Source organism: Vigna umbellata, chromosome 1, assembly GCF_029865625.1.
Source record: "Vigna umbellata cultivar VRB3 chromosome 1, Vumbellata_1.0, whole genome shotgun sequence".
Classification (NCBI taxonomy): Eukaryota; Viridiplantae; Streptophyta; class Magnoliopsida; order Fabales; family Fabaceae; genus Vigna; species Vigna umbellata.
The window spans coordinates 19,356,653-19,383,211 of NC_142165.1; the positions used below are offsets into that span (position 1 = coordinate 19,356,653).

At 28.9% G+C, this 26,559-nt stretch overlaps 3 protein-coding genes across 3 annotated transcripts; 1 reads left to right on the plus strand and 2 right to left on the minus strand.

Moving 5' to 3' along the window:
* Positions 1 to 2,251: 2,251 nt before the first annotated feature.
* NBP35 (nucleotide binding protein 35) lies at positions 2,252 to 6,201 on the minus strand. Its single transcript, XM_047315300.2, has 4 exons — positions 6,049 to 6,201; positions 4,956 to 5,028; positions 4,751 to 4,852; positions 2,252 to 3,389 (listed from the first exon to the last, which is right to left on the minus strand). Exons 2-4 carry the CDS (start codon positions 4,990 to 4,992, stop codon positions 2,461 to 2,463), a joined length of 1,068 nt encoding a protein of 355 aa, XP_047171256.1. The 5' UTR covers positions 4,993 to 5,028; positions 6,049 to 6,201; the 3' UTR covers positions 2,252 to 2,460.
* Positions 6,202 to 7,933: 1,732 nt separating this feature from the next.
* LSM8 (Small nuclear ribonucleoprotein family protein) lies at positions 7,934 to 12,526 on the minus strand. The gene is made up of 6 exons (XM_088099466.1): positions 12,389 to 12,526; positions 10,852 to 10,916; positions 10,627 to 10,667; positions 10,458 to 10,532; positions 8,438 to 8,490; positions 7,934 to 8,329 (listed from the first exon to the last, which is right to left on the minus strand). Exons 2-6 carry the CDS (start codon positions 10,886 to 10,888, stop codon positions 8,239 to 8,241), a joined length of 297 nt encoding a protein of 98 aa, XP_087955592.1. The 5' UTR covers positions 10,889 to 10,916; positions 12,389 to 12,526; the 3' UTR covers positions 7,934 to 8,238.
* A 6,878-nt stretch (positions 12,527 to 19,404) lies between these two features.
* LOC124842332 (uncharacterized) lies at positions 19,405 to 20,615 on the plus strand. Its single transcript, XM_047318793.2, has one exon. The coding sequence runs from the start codon at positions 19,504 to 19,506 to the stop codon at positions 20,443 to 20,445; it is 942 nt and encodes a 313-aa protein (XP_047174749.1). The 5' UTR covers positions 19,405 to 19,503; the 3' UTR covers positions 20,446 to 20,615.
* Positions 20,616 to 26,559: the final 5,944 nt, after the last annotated feature.

Genomic DNA, 26,559 nt, shown 5'->3' on the forward strand with positions numbered 1-26,559 from the left:
ATGTTTTTATAAAATGGTGCGTATGTTGATTTAAGATTTGATATGTTAAGTTATAAGATGTTAATTTCTTTGTATATTTATTTACCTTGCTTGCTTTATTTTTTATTGTGTGTGTTTTATTTAAATCTTTTGTAATAATCACCATTTGATATAAACAGAGAATATTATAGGAGACAACATACCTTTGATAGAGCCATAAGATACAATTGAGTGACATACGAAACAACATTATATATATATAAATTATATTATATTGATATAATTATTATTTTGGATAACTACAATAATATTTTATATATTTTTTCTTATCTATATCCGTTCTGTTTTATTATATTATATAATATTTTATTTAGTAAATTTATTTTATTATTAATTGTAATATTTTAAGGTTTTTTTAGAAGAAAAAGAAAAATCTTAAATTATAATTGAAGGGAGTACACATATTTTATGAAATTAATTTAATCTCGTTGCATTATTTAGAACCGATTAAAACAACTTGTGTATTTCACTTTGAAACATTAACAAAAATGTATATAAAATAAAAGTGATGTATCTTTTTTACTTTTACTTAAGAAATAGCTATAGGTGACCATGTGTGAAAAAAGAGAAAAGATAAAGTTTAATTTTAGAAAGTGATTGAAGTTAGATTTTATTCATTCTTATTGTAAAACACAAATACATAGAGATGTCTTATTTAAATCCTAAACAGGAAAGAATGAAATATATTTTTAGTTTACATATTTTGTCATTAGTGTCTTGCTTCTAATGATGATAGTATGAAAATAACATTTTTATTCAAATCATTGATTTTTTGTTCCATTACAAAAATCATTTCTTTTATCAATCTTGTGAAACATAATCTCAACTATTCACCTTAACTTTATTAACAATGTGTGTTTATTGAACCATAATCGATAATCTGGTGAAATATCATGTACAAAAAATTTATGAGAAAAAATTTATTGATATAATTATTTAATAAGATGTAATTATTTAATAATTTACTGATTATTACATCTATTTTCTAGGAAACGTATGAACTTTGAAATTTTATAGTTTGTGTTTTTGGGAAAATATAATGTAGAAAAATACAGGTATTTTAATGATAATAATAGAAATAATATTTGAACAAAATACAATTAAATAAAATAAAGTAATGAAACTGATTCAAATTATTTGATAAAATTATTTGATTAATTGATGAATTGATGATTTTTTTAATGATTCATATAATTAATAGTTGTAAATGTGGGAACTTATTTTGTTTTAAATAATTTAAATTCATAAAGTCCAATATATAAATAGAAGAATTGAAATTAGAAACGCATGGACTAAAAATATTCATTTATAATTAAAGAAATTCAAAATAATTAATAGAATTAATTGATTAATAGATAAAATATCTTAAAAAAACAATTGATATATGATTATTGATTAATCAACTTAAAAAACTTTAAACGATTTCAGTTAGAAAAGTTTAACAAAAAAATTTTAAAGATTCTTTTTTTCCATAATTCATAAAAAAATCACATACAAATGTAAAGTTTCACCTTACATAATTTTAATAAGCTAAGTCTTATAACATTTATCATTTAAAGCAAAACATTTTTTTGCACTATAAAGGTGTTACTTAATGAATAATATAGTGAGTTTTATAAAATATTACGCATTGCTAAACATCACCATTGTTAAAATAAAGAATTTTAATTTTTCTTTCTAATTTATTTAGTACCTCAAAATTATATAATAAAGTGGTTTCTAATTAGACTACTTAACATTGGTAATAACAACATATCACATATCCATACTTCTGAAATAATTAAAGAAAAAATACCACATATTGTAATAGTTAAAGAAAAAATACCACATATTTTATAAAAAGATAAAAACATAACACTTAACTTAAAAAAAAATCACAAATATATCATTTACCAACGAAAGTACTATTGTCTAAAAATAGCAATCATATTACACTAAAAATTAACTTTGTAATATGATTAATCAAAAACATTTATATAAAAATTACATAAAAATTAATATATAAAAGTTTTTTCATATAAAAATCAATTCATACTTTTATAGAAATTCTTATAAATCAGTTTGTCCACTCAACTTGGCATTATTCAAATGCAACTCAAACAACGACTAATCGATTGCATAGCTATAAAATCCAATGTATTTAAGAAATATACTCTAAAAAATCAATAACAAAAAAATAAAAAACATTGCATACAGACTATAACTTACGAGGTCAATACAAACGTGAAAACTTATTTCATTGTAATATTATCTGTTACTACATTAAGCCCAGAAAACCTATACTTCACATCCCAAAACGTCTCAAACACAAATCATATAAGCTTTTACATTCCTTAAAATATCAAGGAATGTTTTCTGTGCTAAGAGTTCATAGATAAAATTAGATTTTGATTTACAAAGATCACCATAAATCAATATCTCCTAAGCTCCATTACTCAATAACATTAACCATCCATTATTTTCAATCAACTCCTCTATAATCTTCTTTAATGCCGGAGCACTAACAACACAATCTTTATTAGCAAAGCAGGATGTACCTTCTTCAGCTGCCTTACAAAGCTGTGGATCTAAAGGAACTTTACCAAGAAAGGGTACCCCCATTTCATTGCACATTTTCACTGCTCCCCCGCCCCTGCTATCAAATACTTCAGTGCAAGCAATCAAATTCAGCATTTCTGGTGCTTTTTCTTTCATATATTCCCAAACCCACTGTGTAACATCTTTCTGCTCCCCGTTATCAGACATTCTCATAAACTTGAAATCTGTGATGGGCTGGCACAGACTACTCATATTCTCTACAACCCCAAGAACTTTCACGCCAACTTTCTTGCAAAAATTCACTTCTTTTCTCACATCAATTAGAGAGACTTGTTGAGGTGTTGTCACTATGATTGCACCATCTACTCCAGTGGCATCAAGGCATTGAACAATGGAAATGTGCTCATCTGAGGTTCCTGGTGGAGCATCCACGATTAGGAAATCAAGTTCACCCCAGTACACATCTTTTAGAAACTGCTTGATAAGTCCATTTTTGCGTGGGCCTCTCCATATAACAGCTTCATCGGGGTTGGGAAGCATGAACCCAATTGACATGACCCCAAGGTTGGACTCCACATACACAGGAGACCAGCCAAGGTTGCTCTGGTGTATCTCTTGACCTTCTAGGCCAAGCATCTTCGGAATACTTGGACCACAAATATCAACATCAAGAAGACCCACTTGAAAATCCCTTGCTGCTAAAGCAAATGCCAGCTGGGCAGAGAACGTGCTCTTACCAACTCCTCCCTTTCCCGACAAGACCAATATCTTGTGTTTCACAGTAGCCATTCTTTCTGCAATGGCAACCAGATCTGCAAAAACAGTGGTAGAAGGACCATTTTTTTCAAAAATGAAGGCAATTCAATTCCAAAACATTTTAAGTTATAAAATGTTTTTAAATGCCCTATCCAAACACAACCCAAGAGTACTACAGAAAATACAAAACAGCAAGGGAGCACATGTTCTAGCCATTAAGAAAAAATGCTTTATCACTGTAAACCATCAAATGAAGGGAAAATAAGAGCGAGAAAAAAATGCGGTATATAAAACCTGTTCAGCACTTTTTTTCTGTCCAGTCCGCTCGAGTTAATATCTTGTGAGGACCCAATGATATCAAAACCTGTTAAGCACTTTTTTTCTTCTCTGTTTGTGTTGCATTGTATATTTTATTATTTTGCTTTTTAACTGTGACAGGCCTAATTGTGTTTGCTAAATAGCTAGCTTAACCATTTTGGTAGGGGTCTCGCATTCCGTATGAAGCTTATTATCATGTCAATTAGTGTCCTTAATTAAGAATAATTTATGCCTAAACTTAAATGATATTCAACACATAAGGTTGATCAGAATATATGTTTTAGTCTTCTACAAGATTATATGAAGGAACTGACTACTTAGTGCTATGTTAGCTTTTACAGTATAAAAAGTTACAGCTACAACAAGACACAACACTAAGAACTACAAATCCAGAAATTGAAAAATTGAATATGAAAAGGTTGGCACTGAAGCTCAAAAAGCATTTTATGTTGATAGGTCACATTGAAATAACAAACACTAACGCAGGTTTTAAAACGGACAAGACTGAACAAAGAGAATGAGATATCAACAAATTTCAGGAAACAATATTCTAAAATCCCTATGCATCAGAATCAAATCAATATTACGGAATGGACTCTATTAATTTGAATAAGACAATCAGAAAAGAAGTTTATTTGAAGCTAAACTATACTTAATTACTCCTAACTACATCCATAAAACGCATTTAAAACCTACAAAGAGTATAACCACAATCAATAGTCCACAGAGTTAACAACCAGTTAGATTAAACAATAAGTAAACTAAGCAAAACAATGACACCTCGAATGTTTCCCCAGTCCTTGTTTAAAATTTCTTCACATAACAATGGCATCCAAAAAAATCCTACATCCCTGACAAGGGTATGACTGAAGGAAGATATTCAATCCATAAAGCAGTGATAACAAAGCCTAGGGGAAAATCATCTACTAGCCATGTAAACTAAACAAGATGAGTGATAACAAAGCCTAGGGGGAAATCATATACAAGCAATGTATATACTAAATAACCTAGAACATGCTTCCATAAATAAATCATGTCGTTGTTTAGAAATTGATAGTCGCTGGAAAGAAGTATAAAAGAATAAGATAAAGAAGAGTACCAGGGTCAGGTCCTTTGGGAGCAGTGGCACAAATTTGCTGATTTGGGCACCCTTCACATGCATCAGATTTTCCAGCAGATTCAGACTGAGGGCCTGGACAATCTGTAAATGACACAATACAAAATACAAAATAATGATGTTCATATGTATATATAAAATTACAAAAGTGAAAATCAAGAAACAAAAAGGAAATGCATATACATACGCTCGTTGGCATTCTCAGGGATGTCTCCGTTCTCCATTGAAACTCTTCACGTTAGTTGAAGAAAAAGGTATAACTATTTAAATGAAGGAAAGTATGTCACAATTAAGATAAGATTCATGGTGTAAGTGTTTTGTTGCAAACAACAAACTTGCAGTGAGGCAAAGAATAAACTTGTAAAATAAAAAGGCAGATCAAAGTCAAACAAAACAAGTTTGTCAAACCAGAGTTTTGAAATAGTGAAACTGCCTCTGAATTAATTTGGCATTCTAGTCAAGTCAGGGGACCTTTTCGACTGTAGAGGCAATTCAGATGAGTTAGGATTAAGATTAGTCATCCCCAAAGCAGCAAAAAGGATGGGCTCTAGGATGATTGTAAAATAAAAGTGATATTTCAATGCCATGTGCCTGTGCTTTAGGGTTATTCATTTGAAAATTCCGAGGAATTTAAAATACCAGCAAGCTGAATTGTTAATAGATGAATACCTCCATTTGTAAGAAAATTCATTCACATAAATTATTTAGATTTATTTCATTACAAAATTTAACAAAGCAGCAAAGCTTCTATATGGATAGAAAATTTCAAAATTCCAAGGAATTTAAAATGCAGAAAAAAAGATAACATCTAGAAATGCAAGGGGCGAACACTATCCCCCAAGGCAAACGCCTAACAATGTTGTCACCTAATTTCCATTGACCCCTTTGCTACTCTCTCCCATGTCCTGTAAACACGTCCTCCATGGACAATGATCACAGTACATCTCCTCTCGGTTGAGATATATACTAAACGCACACGTATTTCGCAATTATTAGGTTTATGTTTATCCCAATGAAAGAAAACCCTAAAAACTACTGTTAAAGTGCATAAGGTTGCACCAACTGACTCCTGAATTAAACACAGTTTTCCGGTACTATTAGGGAAGGGGTGTCAGTGAAAGAACATTTTCTACAATGAATCTAGTAGTCCAATCAGTTGAAGAAACATTCTCTGGAAAGCTAAAGCAGAAACAGAGTGAAAAGGTATACAGTGAAATTGATAGATAAAACGGCGCACAAAGCAAAAAAACAAACATTCTGAGAAGTCTAGATTGGAAAACCTGATATCGCGGCACGTCGGGGGCGACAAAGAGTACGGCGGTGGAATATATTTGATTGCAAGTCTTCGGAAGGGTTTGGGATCGCAAGTTCCCTTTCGTAACAACACCAATATTTCTTGTTAGATTGGTTTAAAATATATTTGATTTTTTGTTCAATTCAAACTCAACTTGGAATCAAACACCACACAAAAATTTAAAATCACACAATTGTGTTTTGAATTTTTATTTCTTATAAAATAACTGATATTTAGTTTTTGCTCTGCACAAAATAAATGGGTAAATATTTAAAAATCATAGTAAATTAATAACTTTCAAGTATATATATATATATATATATATATATATATATATATATATATTATATATATATATATTATATATATATATATATATATATATATATATATATATTATATATATATATATATATATATATATATATATATATATATATATTTATATCTATGATTAATAATATTTTAAAATATAAATAATTTCTACATTAAATATGATATAATACTTTTTGTAATTATTTATGTATACAAGTGAAATTGAAAATAGAATTAAATATATTAAAATTTATTGAAAGAGATCAAATGCTACCAAAAATCCTAAAAGTATTATCATCGAAAAAGAGCTCCTAAAAACGCGGGGTGGAAATTACAAATATTTTTCTTAAGATATTTATTGTAATTTATATGTATATATAATGTAATGTATATACTAAAAGTTAAAAAGTAAGTTTAATAAATATATACATTACGAAAAACAAAAGGGTGAAAGTAAGCAAGAAAATATAAAAACGAAAAACTTTAAAAATGTCCCAAAAAATGTTCAATTTAAAAATAAAACTATAGAATGACTTACTACCACAAAAGTAACTTTTTATGTTTTTATGTTTATTGTTTAAAAATAAAAAATAAAAATATTATACATCTACGATTCAACATGATAATTAAGAGTTTTAAATATTATTATAAAAATTTTCATAATATGCAATTTTGATTTAAAATAAAGAAATCGGTCTATATGTGAAAAATATAAAATAACAAATAGTAAAAATATTGTGAGTATAAAAGTTGAAATAAAAGAAGCTGAACCCAAAAGATATAAAACAATGGGTAAGATAGTAAAATACAGTGTAAAAGAAATAAAGGGAATTAGGCTTAATATAAGGATGGAAATGGGAGTGTAAAATAGTAGACTGGGGTGCTTCTTCTTGCATCCCTCGTTTTTCTTCCTGCACCCCAAAATTCTAAAATTCCTCCATTCTGTTAAGCTAATGGGCTTATATAGGAGTAAGAACATTTACATTTTACAGCGTGATTCTAGGATGGTATGAAGTTCCGAACTTATGTTACTCCTTTTCAAAAGGGAACAATTTTAAATTTGCATTCGACAGGGTTAACTCTTGTCTACACATTGGATTATGAAGAAGAACTTCAGGAAAAACAAAATGGTGGTGATTCCAATACTTTATCTATATCTATTATTATAAGTGTTATTAATATTATCAATGTTGATTACCAAAACATTAGATCATGACCATGACTGTGAAGACGAACAAATTTATGGTAATCCATACAGCTTTACCCTATTGATTACATTATTTATGGTAATAACAAATAAACAAAAGATAAAAGATAAAATATCTAGCCATTAGTTTCTTCTTATATTATTATAATTTAATTATTTAATATATAATTGTATATTTTTTAAATTATTTATTCAATCAATTTATGATTAAAATAACATTCACCTCTACGATTAAGATAATGTTCCTATGCCACCAGCACGTGTTTGTTGACATTCGAATCTTCTTCCCCCTCAAAAATCAATTTCACATGCCTTGTTCATGCTGCATTCAATTCAATACACACAGAAAAAGAAAAAAGAAAGAGTTTTACTTTTTTGTAATTTTTTAAAATAACTATAATCATACACATTTTTCACTTGTAAATAACTTCCGTATCAATTTTAACCAAATAGAGGACAGTTTCTTCACGACAGATAGTCACAAATTTGTTGCATTCATTTGTTTGACAAAACTTACATGCTTAATAGAATCAGAATATTGGAAAAGTTCTGCTATCTGGCATCATATTCTTAGAGAGTTTCACAGCGTAATTGGTATAACGTGCCGCAAAACTCACTCTTTTCACCCAGCAGATCCATGGAAAGTATTTCCACTCAATGGATGACAGGTTTCAAGGGATGAGCTCTAAGTTTTGATAAATCCAGATTAGAATCCAGATCTTCGTCCAGTTCACCAACAACACTTCTGCAATGACCAAAGGGAAACCATCATACATAACTTACGGCATGTAAATAGTACCACAACATGAAATCTATGTGATTAACAACTTGAAAAATGGAGTAAGGGTCATACATGTTGTCACCCCTGATGATGTATAAACCAAGAACAAGTTGTTGTACACCTTCCTGCAGTTAGAAACACGAACCATGATGACATCATGAAGACATACACAAGACTTAAAGTGTGACGTTCAAGAAATAATATTCAGCTGATACAACAATTTAAATGAAGAAAAAATTTAGGATCGGGAGAAATTATAGCAAAATTAAAAAAAAAATTGACTATTCCTGGTAGAGCAATCAATAGGTCAAAGCTAGGGATTGACTTTTCTAAAGTGAACAATCTCACTTTGGAGGAAGTAACCAGAACTTTACTGTCCCATGTTTTAACGGCTGAGAACAACACTTCAAATTGTAATGTTACTTTTGTTTCTTTTTTCTAATCTATAGACATATATATAGTTATGTATGTATGCATGTATATGAAGACTTTACCATTCCACCTGTTACGTAATTAGTAAAAAAACAATGGGGCTTCAGGAGACAAGCACGCAATAGACTTTGTGAACCCCCTAGAACAGAAGGCTTTACTTTGTTTTACTCATCATTTTTTTGCTAACAATCCCTCTTCCATTTCATCACTTCCGATACACACAAAATCACTTTTACTCAAGAATCCAGTTATGGAGAAAGATAGATGCAGCATATATAAAAAATACAGAAGAGCACAACAAAACATAGAAGAAAAAAAATGCAACAATCATTGTCGAGGCAGAGGCATAGATTGAGAGATAATTTTCAAAATAACATGATAGGGAGCCCAACATTGAGAAGAATTCAGGAATTCAAGAAATGCCAAGGAAGGTCCAAGCTTCATTGGGACAAAAGTCAACAGACTCAAGAGAAACATCTCCAAACCTGTGCATTTCAGAGACTAAATTGAAAGATACAGGAAGATCTAATTCCTAGAATATTAAATTTATTTTCTGAGTTTGTTATTTAAGATTTCTTAACAAGCTTCCAGTTTCATTCCATTATTACCAATTCTGCCATTCCCTTCATTGCGGCAGAAGGCTAATAGATGTATCGGAATTCTCTTCCTATTAAAACACTGAAATGAATGAATAAAAAGGCAGAGAAGTATTCCAGCATTTTATCTTTCTTTTAGAAGGTTCTTGTCCTCGAATTCAAGGGGGAAATTCCAATGCTCACAAACAACATAATAAAAGACAAAACAGACAAAAATATCAGGGGAAACATTGATTACATGCAAAGAAAGTAAATTTTCTTCAACCAAAAATGGAGAAAAATAACAAGTTGAATCATAGAAAGTAGTTAAATTTTTGGGAGTGAGAATTATAGAACCAAAGGAATTTTGCTTAAGTGTAAAAGTGAATATATATTGCAATAATAAGGAACAGAGGAAAAATATTTGGTAAATCATAGATGCCAACAACAGACATTTTCAAAGAAGGTTATTAGAGACGGAAGAAGAAAGCATATCATATGATTCAGTTTTGTGAAAATGGGTAAAGGGAGCATAGAAGGACATTGAAGGAAATTACTCAAAGGAGTCTCCTGATGAATAGTATCCTTCAGAATTTGGTTTTTAACCAAACCCAATGGTGTAGTGTAATTCATGTAACAGACCTCTCCTAGTATGATAAAAATACTGTGGTTGTTGTGAATGTTGGCATTACCAAACCAGTTTTGCAAGGTCTTTCTTAGTCGTGGAAAAATATCTCACTCTCAAGTATATCTAACATTTTGCATGGTGGACATGGATCTAGCCCTTTGCCTAATGCAGAATCTAATACCGCATAGCCTTGCTTGTCATCTAATAGAGAGAACAAGTGGGCAAGAGGGGTAAGTTTTATGTGTTTCATATTCAATAATTTAACAACATTTCAACGGAAAGGGTCAATCTTAGCCTTTTAAACATTGAATAGAAAAAATGGGCTTACTTTACCCTGAATAGTGAGCATGTCCACTTTTAAGGAACTAACTTTTGAAGCTTCGTATCAAAATTCACTAAAGTTATGGCTCATTAATCTTTGAAGGAATGTTTCTACAACTGCATAGTTTCAACATACCTTTGTAGAATAAACTCGCTCATGGGACTCATCAAGAATTATGTTTGTGGCCTGGTCAAAGCCCTTCAGGACTCCCTGAACAAAAAGACATGTTTGTAGCCTGAGCAATGACACTTATTAAAAGACAACTGACAAAAAAACTGAACTTTGTTCATGTACAAATGCATACCACTATATTCCGTCCATCATTTGTAATGACTGAAATTGTCTCTGTCAACAAACAAAAGATTCAGTAAAGTATAGCAACTACTAGCATGTTTAGAGCATATCTCACAGATGACGGAAACAAAATTTGATGAAGAATTAGTTTCCAATGTTTAATTAACTAAAATAAATTGTCATTGATAAGCACAGTAAACATCATGGCAAAACATAATATTTATAGATGGCTTACGATCTACAAGGGACTCAAGTCCAGGCCCAGCTGACATGCTTTTTAGCTAGGTAACACTCTCACCCCTGTACAAGTTTCAACATCAAAACATCAATTAAAGCAATGCAAATGTACATTCAGAACCAGCTACAATCAGGGTAGAGCAGAAATATGATGCCACACCTCCAAATCAAAAGTCTTAACTTCAACAGCAGGATTTACATGTTAACACCAAACTACTAGCGGTTATGACATCCAGGTTGCATACAAAAATAAGAACAATTATAAATATTATGCAAGATATCCTACTGTGTTTATCAATCTCAGATCAAAATCAAGTTGACAATGATTTAGCACCCAGAGAAATGTCATTGGTCAATAAAACATATTAACATGAATAAGTTCTCAATTCCAAGCATAAATTGTAGAAAAGCATTGATAAACAGCAGTGGAAATCTACCATCATAAGTGCAAAACAACCACATTTTTCCCTCCAGTTCTACATTTCAGTCATTCCACAGGGGTTGTGAATCACCTTAAAACGAGTTAAAAAAGTTTAGGCTTTCCTAATAGATGTCAAAGTCAACCAATAATGGCAGAAGAGTCAGAACCACAACCACAGTGGCCAGCAAATGAAGGCCCTAAGAGGGCAGGTCAGGGATTCAACAGAATGGAGAAGATGATGGTTTATTTGAATGATTTCTATGCAAAAATAGAGGAAGAGTTGAGAAAGTGTCTAAGTGGTTTAGTTTTCCCAGATTGGGATTGTGGAGGTAGAACAAATGAGAGAATTGCAGAGGCATCAAACATAATACAATAGAGAGTACGAGGAGTAACTAAAAATGTTGTTTACTTCTAATATGTTGAATTTCTTTGATTCAAGATAGCATAGCACAGCAATATATCTCCAGCTTAAATCATATGAGCTAACAAAACCTAATGGAAACTGATAGTGTATGAAAGGAAAGAGATGATATTCTAAGAGAAGAAGTCCTTTACAGCAGCAATATAACTCCACCTTAAAAAAAGAAATCAGTAAAACAGAAAATGGCAATGCAGAAAAGAAGACAGCAACTATTGTTGCAAGAGGCAAACTCTGTCCCCAATGCAAATGTCTAGCCAATTCCTCACCGAATTTTTATTCTTCCCTTTGCTACTTCTCCCCTACCCTATAAACACGTCCTCCATGGACAATGATCACAGGATATCTCTTTTTTGTAGAGATACACATTAGCTGCTCTATATACCCACTTAATTTGTAATCATTGGATTAATGTTTATATCAATGAAAAACCCTAAATAGTAAATGCTATGGTGCCTAAAGTGGCACCAACTGGCTCCTAAATCAAATACCATTTTCCATAACTATTAGAGATGAGGTCTCCATAAAAGAACATATTCTACACTGAACCTAATAACACCATCAGTTGAAGAAACATTCCCTGGAAAGCTAAAAGAGAAACAAAGTGAAAAGTGAAAAGATATACAGTAAAATTGATACATACGCGCAAAATGCAAAAAACAAACACTCTGAGAAGAAGAAGTTAGATTGGAAAACCTGAAATCGCACGGCGTGGTGACCACAAAGAGAAGGCGGCAGACGGCGTCAGACGGTGGCAGGGTCTTAGGAAGGGTTTTGGTTTTACAATTTCGACTTTCGCCTATGACAATAAGTATACGTTTATATAAATATAAAATGTCTACATTCACTTTATTCATATATAATTACCTATACATTTATTCTATACATATCTGTACATCTATTATTATTATTTGAATCAATAATTACATCTTATTTTAACTTATTAGTTTAATTATTACTTTTTAATTACAATTTTTTTATTAGAATTTATTGAAAACTGAAATTATTTGTTAGACTTTACTATTTTCATTTATGGAGTTTCTATATTAAATTATTTTTTCAAATACAGTTAAATCAAATTATTTTAACTAGAGAGGTTATATTTCAATTGGACATTAAGTTCATATCCATTCACATCTTCTCTCTTAAGTATTAATATAATAATAATAATTATTATTAGAATATTGTTTAATAATTATATTTTCTTTTAACACTTTTCTTTAAATATTAATGATATGATTATTTTTATTTTTATTATTGTAATCAACACATAAAATTTTTTAATTATTAATATTAATATTATTACTGTTTTAATCAATAATTATATGATATTCAAACTTTTTCTTTAATTATTAATTATTAATATTATTATTATTATTATTTAATCAATAATTTTATTTTATTTTAACATTATTCTAAATCAATAATTATATATTTTAATTTAACATTTTTGTTAAATTATTAATATTATTAGTATTACTATTTATAATATTATTATTTGAATCGATAATTTCCTTTATTAGGTTTGTTTCAATATTAAATTAATTCTTCAATTATGGTAACGTCAAAATGTTATAATCACATAAAAGGTTATATTTCACCAAGAAAGTGAAATTCAAAAGCTCAGGACCATTCACTTCAAAAATAAGTAAGCAAAATATTTTGTTAATACTTTATTTCTTTGGTGTACCCTAATTCTGTAGTCATATCATTTATCATATATGTTATTCTCAAATCTTTTTAACAACTATTTTTCTTTCCTTTTTTTACTTTTCAGTAGTAGTAGTTTTTAGTTATGTTTCATATGATACTTTGCGCCATTTGGTTTAGCTTTTACATCTCTTTATTTTAGTTTCCATCATTCCCATTAATATCATAAATAGTATGTTTAGGTTTTAAATAAATAATTCACCAAAATTGAAAACATATTATGTTCTCTATTTAAATAACCTCTTCAAAATTAATTTTTAAATCATTAGGTTTTTAGCTTTTGCATTTTTTATACTATCATTCTCCTTTTAATATCATAAATTATATTTTTGGAAATGGTTGAATATTTTTTTTAATATATATGTTGTAGTATTTTTTTAACTAAGGTAAATAGTTACCTCATCATCAAAATATGTTTTCAAGGTTTTACACAGTTAACATAATGTGGTTAAGTGATCGAATGTGTCTTCTTGATCTAATCCAGCAAATTGATTTGTTGTGATAAGAGAAAGTAAAGCAGGTTTCATTTCCACTTTTTTTTACGGTTTTACTATGTTTGAGAAGTGTTGTGGCCCTCTTTGTTGAGTGCAATCTCCAAGTAGTACTTTTTTATTGTTTTCAGCAACCATTTGATTTGAAGAGTCTATTTCCATATCAAGATTTGTCTCTAGATCAAAATGAGCACGACTTCAGTTTGCAGCTTGAGCAGTAGCGTAAAGATTTTTCCATGTTTTCTGCTCTTGTTGTTGTGCCTTCTAAATGTTTGTTCTACCTTTAAATCAAACAACAGAGACTGTTTTTCTCTTTTTTGCACGCACAACAACTAAAAATAGTAGTGAACAACTTTACATCACCAAATTTATGCAAAAATAATGAAAATCAATAAAACAATAACCATAAAACAAAAAATAACAGAAAAAATAAAATGGGTTAGTTCTTTTTACAACAATATACATATTTATATGATGATCAATCTAATCTTAAACAAAGATTTCTTGACTTAAATTCCCGACAATGATGCCAAAAACTTGTTCGATTGACTATTGCAAGGCCAGGAATATACCAGCAAGTATACTGGGTTAATGTAGTAAATAAGTGTCATATCTACAGAGATTTGGTTTAAATAACAATGTTATGATTAGTTTGATTTGATATGAGACTATTTTTATGTAGAAACTGTGAGAGTGAAAAGTGAGGGTGTTGTCACATTAATCTATAAATCATTTTAAGCAATCAAATGAGTGATTATAGTATTAAAATCGTGTTGGAGTTTGATTTCACAAATCCCTCTTCTCTTGCATTAGATCTTCCTTCAAGTTTGTAGCTTCACGTGATCAAGTCCTAGAGTCCTCTTTATGGTACTCCAAGCCCATCTCGGTACCAAAAGACTAATAGTTTGCCTACTGTCCTGTATGAAACTTGTCAGTCACCAATTACAAGAGAGTTTGAATCTACTACATCATGCTCCAACACATGGAGATTTAGCTCCTTGTGAAGATAGAAAGAATTACAAGTAAGGAGGAAAACATCTCCTAATCCTCTAAGGATGTATATTTGAAGTTCAAGGATTATGAGTCTCTCTCTAAAATCATCCTAAGAGGGCTAAGACTGAAGTTTATTTCTATTTTTTGGATCTCTTTATTTTTTCTTACTTCTCTCCAAGGTACTTGTATTTATAGACTTTCGCAACACGACTCAAGTGGTGACTTATAGCTCTCGCATTGAGGTTTCTTCCTTTGGTGGGTTCCCCTATAGCTTGAGCTGCTTGAGGTTGCTTAATAATGAAGCACTCATACATGGCTCAAGTTTAGTTAATGGGTTAAGGAAGCCTTCCTTGGTGGATTTTCTTCTATGGCTCAAGCCCTTAAGTGACGCTCCAAATGTGGCATGTCAGATTCTTCCAAAATGATTGCAAATCTTCTTCTTTTCATCAAAATGCATGTTTAACTCCTTGAATTGGTGTGATTCTACAAAACAAGTAAAATTGGATAGTTATCACAATTTTTATACATAATAAAAACAAGATAACTGTTAATTAAGCATTGAAATTCACTAACGTCAAGCACTCATCAATGTTCCTCCACTCTTCCAAGTCCAAATGAACCTTCAAGGCCCAAAACAAGCCCAAATGAGGCGTTAATCAAGTTTCAAAGCCTAAAAGTGGTGCTAATCTCCTCTACCTTGTGTTAAGCTACTTAATCAACCTAGTTTAATCGAATATAGTCCACTTATTGATACAATATAATCACTCTTTTTTTGACGTGGTTATTATTAATTAGATTTTTACATGTTTAAGTTTATATGTCTTATATATGTTACACTTTTTAAATGTATATGTATTTTCCAATTCACAATGTGAAATGATTTGCAATTAAAAATCTAAGTTATTTGATACATAATTTGTATAGTAATTATTGTACCATGCTTAGAATTATTTAGCCTGTAACTTCTTTTTCCTTCAAAGTTACAATGGTTTTTGCTTTTTAGACGATTTCAAATTAATTGATTTTTGTATTAGTTTTAGTTTTAATTAGCATATGTTTGTATTAGTTGTAAATATAATTTAATCTCAAATATATTACTATTGCATCAGGAAGTCTATTATATGAATGTATATTTACTCTAGGAGTAATGTTATGGTTTTGTTTATATGTATACGAAAAACCTTTAACTGGAATAGTAAATTTAATTGAGATTAATTTTTCTTACCTCATAATTTTGGACATGTAAAAAGGTTAAGATTTAAAAAGTAAAGTTTAAATATTTAACTCAACTTCCAAAACTATCTTTTGTAATATAAGATTTGTACACTCTCATATTTCATAGTTTGGTCACATTTCTAAATAATATGAGATATCTACAAGAATAAAGAGAGGAAATTGTTACATAAGAGAATCTTCAACTATAAATTAGAAGATTTTTTCACATGGAGGAACAACTTGTTACATGAAGGCTTGTTTATTACAATAATGGATGAGAAGAGAGTAGAGTCATCAAACTTTGAATGTTTGTGTTGGAAGTTTCATGACTAGAGATAAGGCCAAATTATAATATATAAAGTGAGGTGCTAATCTCACTATACAAACCAGTTTTGTGGGGTTGAGTTAGGTTTAAAAGTCCACTTCTAATATGGTATCAAAGTCATGGTTGAAACCTATTCTAGCGAGATCTATGTGTGCATTCTATTCTTCTATTCTACCCGCTATCGGGCTGTTATCGGACCATCCAATTTCTATTATCACACCCAAGATGTCTATACCTTGATGTGAAGGGGGTGTGTTGGAAATCCCACGACTATAAATAAGGTCAAATTATAATATATAAAGTGGAGTGCAAACCTCACCGTACAAGTCGATTTTGTGGAGTTGAGTTAAGCTTAAAAGTCCAATTCTAATAGTTTAAAGTCAAGATGAAAGAATAGAAGAATCATCATATGCGGAGGAAGGTAAGCCAGTTAGTCAATCATGCTTGAATTAGTTGTGCATGTGAAAGGGATACAAGAAAAGCATCAATCAATAAATGCCTACTTTTAGTTAAAAACAACAAGATAAGGTTGTGCATATATAAGGAGCATGATAAGAGGTTAAGGTTGTATCTATATTTATTTATTGTGGTTCAATTATCCCATGAGCTTCAAATACTTTTCTCTTGTGCAAAAGTGGTGTCTGTGATGGTAAACAGTACTTTCTGTATTCTTTTAAATTTTTTTTCTATTTTTTGTTTTGCATTAAAGATTGGGATAAATCTTATTATTTGGCTTACAAACTATAGGTCTTTTTAATAATTTGTTGTTGCAACCAATATTTTAATTTGGAATGTATTTGGGTTATACGTGAGTCAATTGAAGAATATATCTTTGGATTAGTGTGGTGACATCCAAAAATATCACTTTAGAATCATAACTTTTTAATTAAAAAAAATGAGGATGGTATTTTCCCTCTACTCAGACAGAATTCATTGTCAATTTTTTTCTATGAAAAAATATGTTGTCAAGTGTTATTCGATTGACAAGATACAATTTTCCTTTAAGTAAAAGAAAAGACATGAATAAATAACAGTTAAAGAAATGTTTTGTACACCTCCAAATCTTGACCAAGAAAGAGAAGATTTCATATTTTATTTTAAATTTCAAAATTTAAATCTTCCCTCCACAATTTTTGTTTTTTAATAATTTGGTTAAAACACGTAAGGATATTAGCATTTAGGTTTCACTTAATAAATATGTACTGATAATTTAGTCTTTGAAATATTATATATATATATATATATAAAGTCTGTCATGTGATTAATCTAATAAAATGGTAAGAGATAGAAGCATTAAAAAGGTAGTAAGTATACTTGTATTCTAATGTTGTGACAACTAAGTGGTGGGAAGGAGAAAACAATATACAGACGCTAACTTAAGACATAAATTCATGAGTACGTAAATGAATTAAAAAATGAGAATTAATAGAAACTCACTACTGTCCCAACCCATTAATTAATACCAAAATAGCTACATTATTCAACCGTTTCACACCTGTTAAGTCCACCATACAAGGAATTGCATGTGCAAAAACTAATACAATTGTCTATATTAATAAATCACACTTCCACTTTTATTGATTTTTTTCTTCTAATTATACTAATCTTATCCGTGTTTTTAAAAATCCATGTTAACTTTCAATGTATTTTAAAAAAGAATAAGTTATTAACCTTTTTTTAAAAACATTATATTTGCATTGTTGTTGATCTAATATCTTTATGATTTTTTTTAAATGTATTAAATAATAATAAAAATATTTAAATTATTTTAGACCTCATTCTTAAATCGATAGGACTATTAAATATGATTTTAAAAATCTACTTTTTTTATAATTAGGTTTTTTTTTTACTTTTATAAATGAGATAATAGAAAAACAAGAATTTGGAATGGAGAAGAAAAATATTGAATTTAGTGTTAGGATAGGTTTTGTTGATTTGGATTTGAAAAGCAGAAGACGGTATACTAAAAGTGTAACATGCATTTATCTACATTTGGTAAGTTCAGATCCTTATGCTCAAAATAGAAATTTCCAAACATCAAAGTTATATTTACATATGCATCTATTAACATTTAACCTATACTTGTATATAGAGTTTAATGGTAGATATCCAAGTATCAATATAACCGTTTCATATCTAATGGAAATGTTAATGATAAATATTATATAAAAGTTTATTCTTTTTTGAAGATAAGTGAAATTCATGAATGAAAGTTTATTTTTATAACATTTTTTTATGAATAAACATGTTTTTAATTTTTATATAAAATTAAAATTTAGTATCTTTTAAATTTGAAATAGATTAAACGATAATATTTTTTTTTATGTATTAAACAACTTTTTATACTAATATATAAGATATAGTTCAAACAAACACTATTTTATATATCAATATTTAACTCAATTAAATTAAAAAATATATATAATTTAAAACAAAAACTAATGTGAATTTCATATATAATTTTCTTATAAAAAGATAAGTGAAATTAATGAATTGAGTGGTTGGGGTGATAACCCATACCTCTAGATTCATAAAATGGGTTGAAATTAAATCGAGAAAAAAAAAATGTGTTGGTTTTGTGGGAGTGAAGGTCGAAATGAATATCCCAAAATTCAACAAGAAGTGTCCCACGTTTCACAAATCTACCCTCTAATTTTGTCCTTTTGCTGCAGACCCATCATATGCCACCACGCTTTCCTCGATCTTCGAGTTCTCTCAACCAATCCTTTTATTTCACATGCTTTTTCTTTATACACCATTTAATACCAACAAAATAAATAAATAAAATTAACTTTTACCCTTACCAATATTCTCATATTATGTAAATTTAATTTCTTTCTATTTATTTATTTATATATTTATTTATAAATAATTAATTGGTGATTGAATAAAGCATATAAATTTAAGTGACCCTCACAACCGTACATATAATTTACCCTGTCGACACCCTCAATAACATTAGCTAAATATCTAAACACTAAACAAGTACACACACTCTACATAACCAAATCAAACCCAACCAACCCACCAACAACCTCTTCTCTCTTCTTCAACCTCTAAACCTTCAAACCAGAACCATGCTTGAGGAAGCAGTCTCATCCTCCCCGACATTCTTGGCCACCCTTTACAGCTGGTTCACACCCACCGTCTTCTTCCTCCTCCTCCAACTAGTCATCGGAACCATCTTCATCATCTCCAACCTTGCCAGCTCCAAACACCACCACCACCACCAAGACCCTCATGCCCAACATCATCAAGCTAATGACTTTCCACAACCCCACCTCCCTAGATCCCCTTCCATCTTGCAGAGACTCAAATCCATCAACTTCTACTCCTCCCAAGACCCTCCATACCCACACTTCCATGAATCTCAAACCCAAAACCATACCCATGAAAACGAAAGCTTCCAACTTGCTAGATCTCCTTCACTCCTTCAAAGACTCAAATCCATCAACCTCTACACTTACCTTCCCACCGAACCCTTCACTTCAAAACTCACTCTCCAAGCTCCACAAGCCGCCACACTTTCCCACACGCCGGACAAATCCCACTTGCCGTCACCCCAGGTGGTCGAAACCGACGAGGAAAAAGAAGAAGACGACGACTTTCCTGTCGTGAGCGGCGGCGGTCATGACTACAGTCTCGGAGACCGCGAAGAGGGTTCTTCGTTGGATGAGATTTACAGCAAATTACAGCAGCAGGGGCAAGATGGTCATTTCACGAGGACGCACTCGGACACCAAGCCTTCTTCCGGAGAGGTTTCGGTGAAACTGCCTCGGAAGATGAAAAAGTCGGCAAGCAGCAAATCCGCGTTCGCGCACTTTAAGGAGGAGGACATTGTGGAGAACCGCCGCCCGGCCACGGTGAGGGAAGAGAAGGTGAGCGGCGCTGTAGTAGACGAGGAGGTGGACGCTAAGGCTGACGACTTCATCAACAAGTTCAAGCAGCAGCTGAAGCTGCAGAGGCTGGATTCCATCATGAGGTACAAGGAAATGATTGGCAGAGGATCTGCCAAATAATTAACAATTATTAATTGTTACATTTCATTTAGTGTAATATTATTTTGTTAATTTTTAATTAGCTGTAAAATTAGTAAGTTTTCTTTCTCTTTTGAATCGGTTATGTTCCTTCTGGATGTTGAGAATACTGCATTATGTTGATGAATGAATATGTGTTCTTATTGTTTCTATTTATCTTTGCGTATAAAGTAGTAATTTGTAATATGTTGTCATTGTTCCACTAGATTTGGGTTTGGTTGGGGTTTGAGTCCATCTTTGACTTTGCTGAGATTTTGCCTCCGACAAACTTGGTTTTAGGACAAACACATGGTAGATGTTTGGATATTGATTACTTTTTAGACTTTTGGTTGATACAAGGAGCAAGAGCTACCATTATGTCAGGTTCCAAAAGCATATGTTCAATTTAGTGCAAAATTTAAATCAAATTGCATCTCTATCAAGTAAAATATATCTTGATATTATCAAGAGTTAATCTTACAAAAATTAGTGTATAATTTGTCTTATTTCTATATTTTAGTTTCTACCAGATTTTTAATATATATAAAATAAGTTTTAGTTGTGATTATATATTAATAGATAGGTTAATAGTGAATAATACAATAAATGTAATAAATAATAAATTTTATTAACATAGATATTTTGATTTTATATTAAAAAGTAATTTTAAGTTTAATTTAATTTATAAAATTAGTTTATAATATGAAATTTATATAAAATAAATTTATTTTATTTTTAGCTAATATAATTTTTTAATGTATATAAATATTAAATAAATAATTGACTTGAAAATTACTATGGGTCTTGAAAATTAATTTTAATTTATAAAAATTAGACTCAAATCTTGTGAAAACCCATGATTACTTAACAATTAGAGATAGTTGAAATGTTATCGACGAAGAAATTTTTATTTTTTCTATTGTGGATTCATATATGATGAATTGTTTTCTTATGAATTTTTACATTACTAAAGGAGGAAAAAAATTTCAAACTATGATGTTTCCTTATTTGCAAACCATTAGTACCTAGTTTCCTAGACTCACATGTACTTTTTAGATTTATCTTTTGTTTTTTAAGAGGAAAGCCAGAAGTCTAAAATAGACATTATTCAAAAACATAAGATTTTAAAATAAATGGTCAAATAACTTTTTCAACATTTTAATTATTCAACTTTTTTTTAAATGTTTGTATATTAAATAATAGGGTATCCAACATTATGAAACCTGGTTGGTTATAATTTATAAAAAAAAAAGTTGCTATTTGTAAGGTAAGCAAATTTAATATATTAGACTCCCTGTCTTCGTCCCTAGTCTTCCTAATTTTGATATTAGTTTCAATCTATTAAATAACATATATGATTTACAAAATCGATGTTATCCCTACTTAATTCAATATTTCAACTACTAATTATTAAAAATAATAAGTAATTAAAAGAATAGAGATAAAGAAAAGACGTAGAAGAGACAAAATTACAAAAAGTATTCACGATTGTTCTGTATTACCTTTCATAAAAGGTAATATATACACACAAAAGATGACTTAATAGGATAAGGAAAAAAACAAAAAGGTTCTATATACAGTACTATTGTATGGTATATTCCTTTGTTGTGTTATTTTCTGCTCTGTTTTCGCACGTGCTCTGTTGGCCAAATTGGACCTTGCTTCTATTACCAATCATAGTAATAATATGATTTTAAAAAACTTGTTAAAAATATAGTTCCCATATCTCAATCTAAGATGGGGTGAATTGGATTTTAAAACAACTTTCACAATTTCTTGAAAATCTTGGTTCTTGAAATCAATACACAATGGTTTATGAACAATCAAAATAAGGTGCAAAAACAAGAACAAATCCCACACAAATTTTTATACTGGTTCAACTTTTACATTGAGCCTACATCCAATCTTCTTTTAACAACCTCAATTGAAGGGGATTCACTCAGCTTCAGAGTTAAGTATACAAAAGAATTCTCTCAATTTGTATCCTCACACACACTCCAATATAATAAACAATATCTAAGAGATGTTCAAACTCACTCTCTCTCACACCTTGCCTACACAGCTAAGATGATTAAGAAAATTAACAATTAAATGAAATCTGAAAGCACCAACAAAGTTAATTAAACTCACACTCTCTCAATTTGTATTACCTTTCATAAAAGGTAATATATATATATATATATATAATACAAAAGATGACTTAACAGGACAAGGGAAAAAACAAAAAAGTTCTATATACAATATTATTGTATGGTATATTCTTCTGTTGTGCTATTCTCTGCTCTGCTTTTGCATGTGCTCTGTTGGCCAAATTGGACCTTGCTTCTATTGGTAATCATACTAATAACATGATTTTAGAAAACTTGTTAAGAATATAGCTCCTATATCTAAATCTAATAGGGGTGAATTGGATTTTAAAACAACTTTCACAATTTCTTGAAAATCTTGGTTCTTGAAATCAATACACAATGGTTTATTAACAATCAAAATAAGGTGCAAAAACAAGAACAAATCCCACACAAATTTTATACTGGTTCAGCTTTTAAATAGAGCTTACATCCAACCTTCCATTAATAACCTTAGTTGAAGGGAATTCACTCATCTTCAGAGTTAAGAATACAAAAGAATTCTCTCAATTTGTATCTTCACACACACATCACTATAATAAACAATATCCAAGAGAGGTTCAAACTCACTCTCTCACACCTTGCCTACATAGTTAAGATGATTAAGGAAATTAACAATTAAATGAAATCTGAAAGCACTAACAAGGTAAATTAAACTCACACTCTCTCAATTTGTATTACCTTTCATAAAAGGTAATATATATATACACAAAAGATGACTTAACAGGATAAGGGAAAAAACAAAAAAGTTTTATATACAGTACTATTGTATGGTATATTCTTAATTTGTGTTATTTTCTGCTCAGCTTTCGCATGTGCTCTGTTGGCCAAATTGGACCTTGCTTCTATTAGCAATCATACTAATAACATGATTTTAAAAAACTTGTTAAAAATATAGCTCCTATATCTCAATCTAAGAGGGGGTGAATTGGATTTTAAAACAACTTTTGCAATTTCTTGAAAATCTTAGTTCTTGAAATCAATACACAGTGGTTTATGAACAATCAAAATAAAGTGCAAAAACAAGAATAAATCACACACAAATTTTTATACCGATTCATCTCTGAAGTTAAGCCTACATCCAATCTTCCTTTAACAACCTTAGTTGAAGGGAATTCACTCAACTTCAGAGTTAAGAATACAAAAGAATTCTCTCAATTTGTATCCTCACACACACTCCAATATAATAAACAATATCCAAGAGAGGTTCAAACTCACTCTCTCACACCTTGCTCACACAACTAAGATGATTAAGGAAATTAACAATTAAATGAAACCTGAATGCACCAACAATTGTACAAATCTTATAATTCTTCTTGTTTTCTTGAAACCTTGGAGATTTCTTGAGCTTTATTCAAAAGTGTTGATTGATTTCTCCAAGAATGTTTTTGGACAACTTCTTGGCGTGTTCCTATTTTCAAATTTCGTTTTTGTCAAATGAATGTAATGAATTTCATAAAGAGACAGGTTGAATCACAAACATATATACGATATGAAATTATGATGCTTTTTAATCAATTATGTAAAAATCTTAATTGATTAGACTTTGGTTTCTGTTTAAATATATTAGATTAGTAACTTAATCAATTAAAATAAATAGTATAGTCCTATTTTGCTTCTTATGTGTTCTTATATGCTTTAATTGATTATGACTATATCTTAATCGATTAATATGATAATTGATTAATATGATTAAATTTGTGCAAATATCATCTGTTTTGCAATTTAAATTCTTTCGTACATTAAATTTTCATCTAATGCCCTTCGTATATAATTCTAATTGTTGTTCTATCGATTTCATTACTCAAGAAAGAACATTGGATAATTCATCATAAAAAAACACTCTTTACCAATAGTAGGAGAGTTCCCTTTCCAACAAAACTAAATAACCGAAAATTATTTAATTTAATTTTTATTTGATATCACATTCAATTTAAGTCAAGCTAAACCCTACTTTTTTTATATATATAATTTCAAATACTTGTGTTTTTTTTTCAACAAAATACTAAGATTTTATCTTTGAACAGATTTTTTTTCCTCTTAAAAAACAATCTTATTTTATGTTTTAGTACGTACCATTTTCATTTTTTTTAAATATTTGATTTTGTCTTCAAATATTTTAAAATTTGTATTACAATGTAACTTGTTTATTCTAAAGTTTAAATATGGTTAATATGTTTAAAACATTTTTTATTTTTTTCCTATTAAATTATAATGTATTTATATATTTTAAAATATATAGTGGCTATGCATTTTTATTATACAAAATACTAGTTTTTAAAATATATTTGTTAAGATAATTTTAATAAAAGAAAATATAACTAGCATAATGAATTAATTTAAGGTTTTAATATATTTTTAGTCCTGTAAAATTGAAAATTTTCATGTTAAATTTTTTTTATATGTTAAATATGTTTTATGCTAATATTTGAGTTGTTTATACTTTTAGACACATTTTTATTTTAATATAAGCTGAAAATTGTGTTTGATATGTTAAAAAAAATTAATGTAATTGAGTTAAAAATACATGTCAATTGTTTTTAAAGTTTGAAAAAAAAAAATCAAAATTTTGGATATAAATGAATTAAATTTTTGTATCAAAACTCAATACATACAGACATATTTAACCAGATAATAATAGTACTTTCACATGTGATAGGATATAAAAGGGAAAAAGGAAACACATTTTGTTATTTTTATTTAGTAAGCAAAAATTAGACAGGGAGAGATTGGTTTATTTAAAATTACCTTTTAACCATTCTTCAATAAATCAAAAAAGTGAAAATAAGTTCTTAAAATAATAATTTCTTATTCTTTTAGTTATGTATAGGAAAATAAGTTATACACTATTAAGAAGAAGAGATAAATTGGTATTTTAAAAAGTTCATATGATTAAAAAGTTCATAGATTATTTTTTTGTATGTTTCTATTAAGAAAATATAGAATAGAAAAAAAAAATACAAACAAAAATGTTTTTTAACCCTAAATTTTGAATTGAAATTAGAATTTTTATTTCTTTAAAACTTTGATGAATTTTTGTTTTCAAATTTTAAAAATAAATAAATATAATTCTTCTACTTCAATTAATTATATTAAATTGTTAACAAGTTTGATATTAATATTTAAATTATTTACTTCGACTTACCTATTTCAATTTTAATACCGATTAGAAAACACTTTTGACATGTCATACAAATTTAATATAATTAGATTAAAAAAATTATATTCATTTATTTTTTAAAATTTTAAAAATCAATTAATTTCAATTTTAGAAAAAAATAGATATTATAAACACAGTTAATCCTATAAAAAAACTCGAAAGTAAAGTAATGATTAGATTGTTTCACTTACTTAATATTGGATTACAACCATATTTTACATTAAAAATGTTAATTATTCGTATATATATACATACACACACATATATATATATATATATATATATATATATATATATATATATATATATATATATAAAATATATGTAAAAACTTATGACTACAACATCATGTAAAATTATATTACATAAACTCTCTAAATCTAAATGTAAAAAAAAAACTCAATATAGTTAAAAAAGCAAATTATTAAAGAAGGACAGCATTTGTATTAATGATTACTAAAAGAAAAAGAAATTATATAATATTTTTCACCAAACATTTATCAGGAATTGTCTTTTTTAGAGTTTTTGAAAGTGAAAACATGTTTGTAATTGTTCTGATTGATTATATTTTAAATATATAAGAAATCCTTTTATTCAAATTAATTTTTAATAAATCTAATAGATTATTGTGAGATGTAATTGATTATATTATAAAACATAATTGATTGTGTCGCAAATCATAATTAACTATATTGTGTTTAGCAGATTATGAAAATAAAAGAACAATCTAATTAATTATTTGAGTGTGATAATCAATTATTAGTAAACATTTATATTTGAATTTAGAGGATCAATTAATACTTCGTAAATATTTATATTTAATAATTCTCA

Bases quoted from the DNA above. Each gene is read 5' to 3' on its own strand.
- NBP35 (XM_047315300.2), bottom strand. From the start codon at position 4,992: ATGGAGAACGGAGACATCCCTGAGAATGCCAACGAGC. The intron at 4,853-4,955 runs GTATGTATATGC...TGTCATTTACAG, and splicing joins CCCTGAGAATGCCAACGAGC to ATTGTCCAGGCCCTCAGTCT. The intron at 3,390-4,750 runs GTACTCTTCTTT...CTGTTTTTGCAG, and splicing joins TCCCAAAGGACCTGACCCTG to ATCTGGTTGCCATTGCAGAA.
- LOC124842332 (XM_047318793.2), top strand. From the start codon at position 19,504: ATGCTTGAGGAAGCAGTCTCATCCTCCCCGACATTCTTGGCCACCCTT.
- LSM8 (XM_088099466.1), bottom strand. From the start codon at position 10,888: ATGTCAGCTGGGCCTGGACTTGAGTCCCTTGTAGATC. The intron at 10,668-10,851 runs GTAAGCCATCTA...GTTTGTTGACAG, and splicing joins ACTTGAGTCCCTTGTAGATC to AGACAATTTCAGTCATTACA. The intron at 10,533-10,626 runs GTATGCATTTGT...CTTTTTGTTCAG, and splicing joins ATGATGGACGGAATATAGTG to GGAGTCCTGAAGGGCTTTGA.